We start from the raw sequence: 362 nt of genomic DNA, 5'->3' as shown, positions 1-362 counted from the left end.
GATGTAAGGGGAGCTTGTGGTGCACGGCGGGTTGGCTCCTCATCCCGGCTGCTCTCTTTGGGGAGGGGGGAGCTGGGGAAGGGCTGTGGGTGCTGTGAGGTCGGAGGAGGCTGGACACAGAGCACTGGGAGACGAAGGGATTCTGGCTGGTCACCCGGGCGCTGGCTGCATTTCTCAGCCTGACCCTGTTCTCTGGACTCTGCCTCCCTGCTGCGGGTCCTGCTGTGCGAGGATGTCGCTTTCATGGCCTGTTTACTGCTCTCTCCTCTGCTGCAGTTTGGGAACTCCGGGGGCCCCCTTGTCAACTTGGTAAGTTCTGCTTGCACCCTCGCTGGCTGGGGCAGGGAGGTGCCATGCGCCCT

General features: G+C 63.3%; 1 protein-coding gene across 1 annotated transcript in view; it reads left to right on the top strand.

Annotated features, from left to right (window-relative positions):
* Positions 1-362, top strand: part of LOC104077444 (serine protease HTRA2, mitochondrial-like) — an 8,738-nt gene that overhangs the window by 1,939 nt on the left and 6,437 nt on the right. Inside the window, exon 4 of the mRNA XM_009578692.1 lies at positions 277-309. Coding sequence (XP_009576987.1) covers positions 277-309 — 33 coding nt within the window. The remainder of the gene's footprint in view (positions 1-276; positions 310-362) is intronic.

Source organism: Fulmarus glacialis, unplaced genomic scaffold (genome assembly GCF_000690835.1).
Source record: "Fulmarus glacialis isolate BGI_N327 unplaced genomic scaffold, ASM69083v1 scaffold5395, whole genome shotgun sequence".
In the NCBI taxonomy this organism is placed as follows: domain Eukaryota; kingdom Metazoa; phylum Chordata; class Aves; order Procellariiformes; family Procellariidae; genus Fulmarus; species Fulmarus glacialis.
The sequence above is the reverse complement of the archived record's forward strand: the minus strand, read 5'-3'. Positions and strand labels throughout refer to the sequence as shown.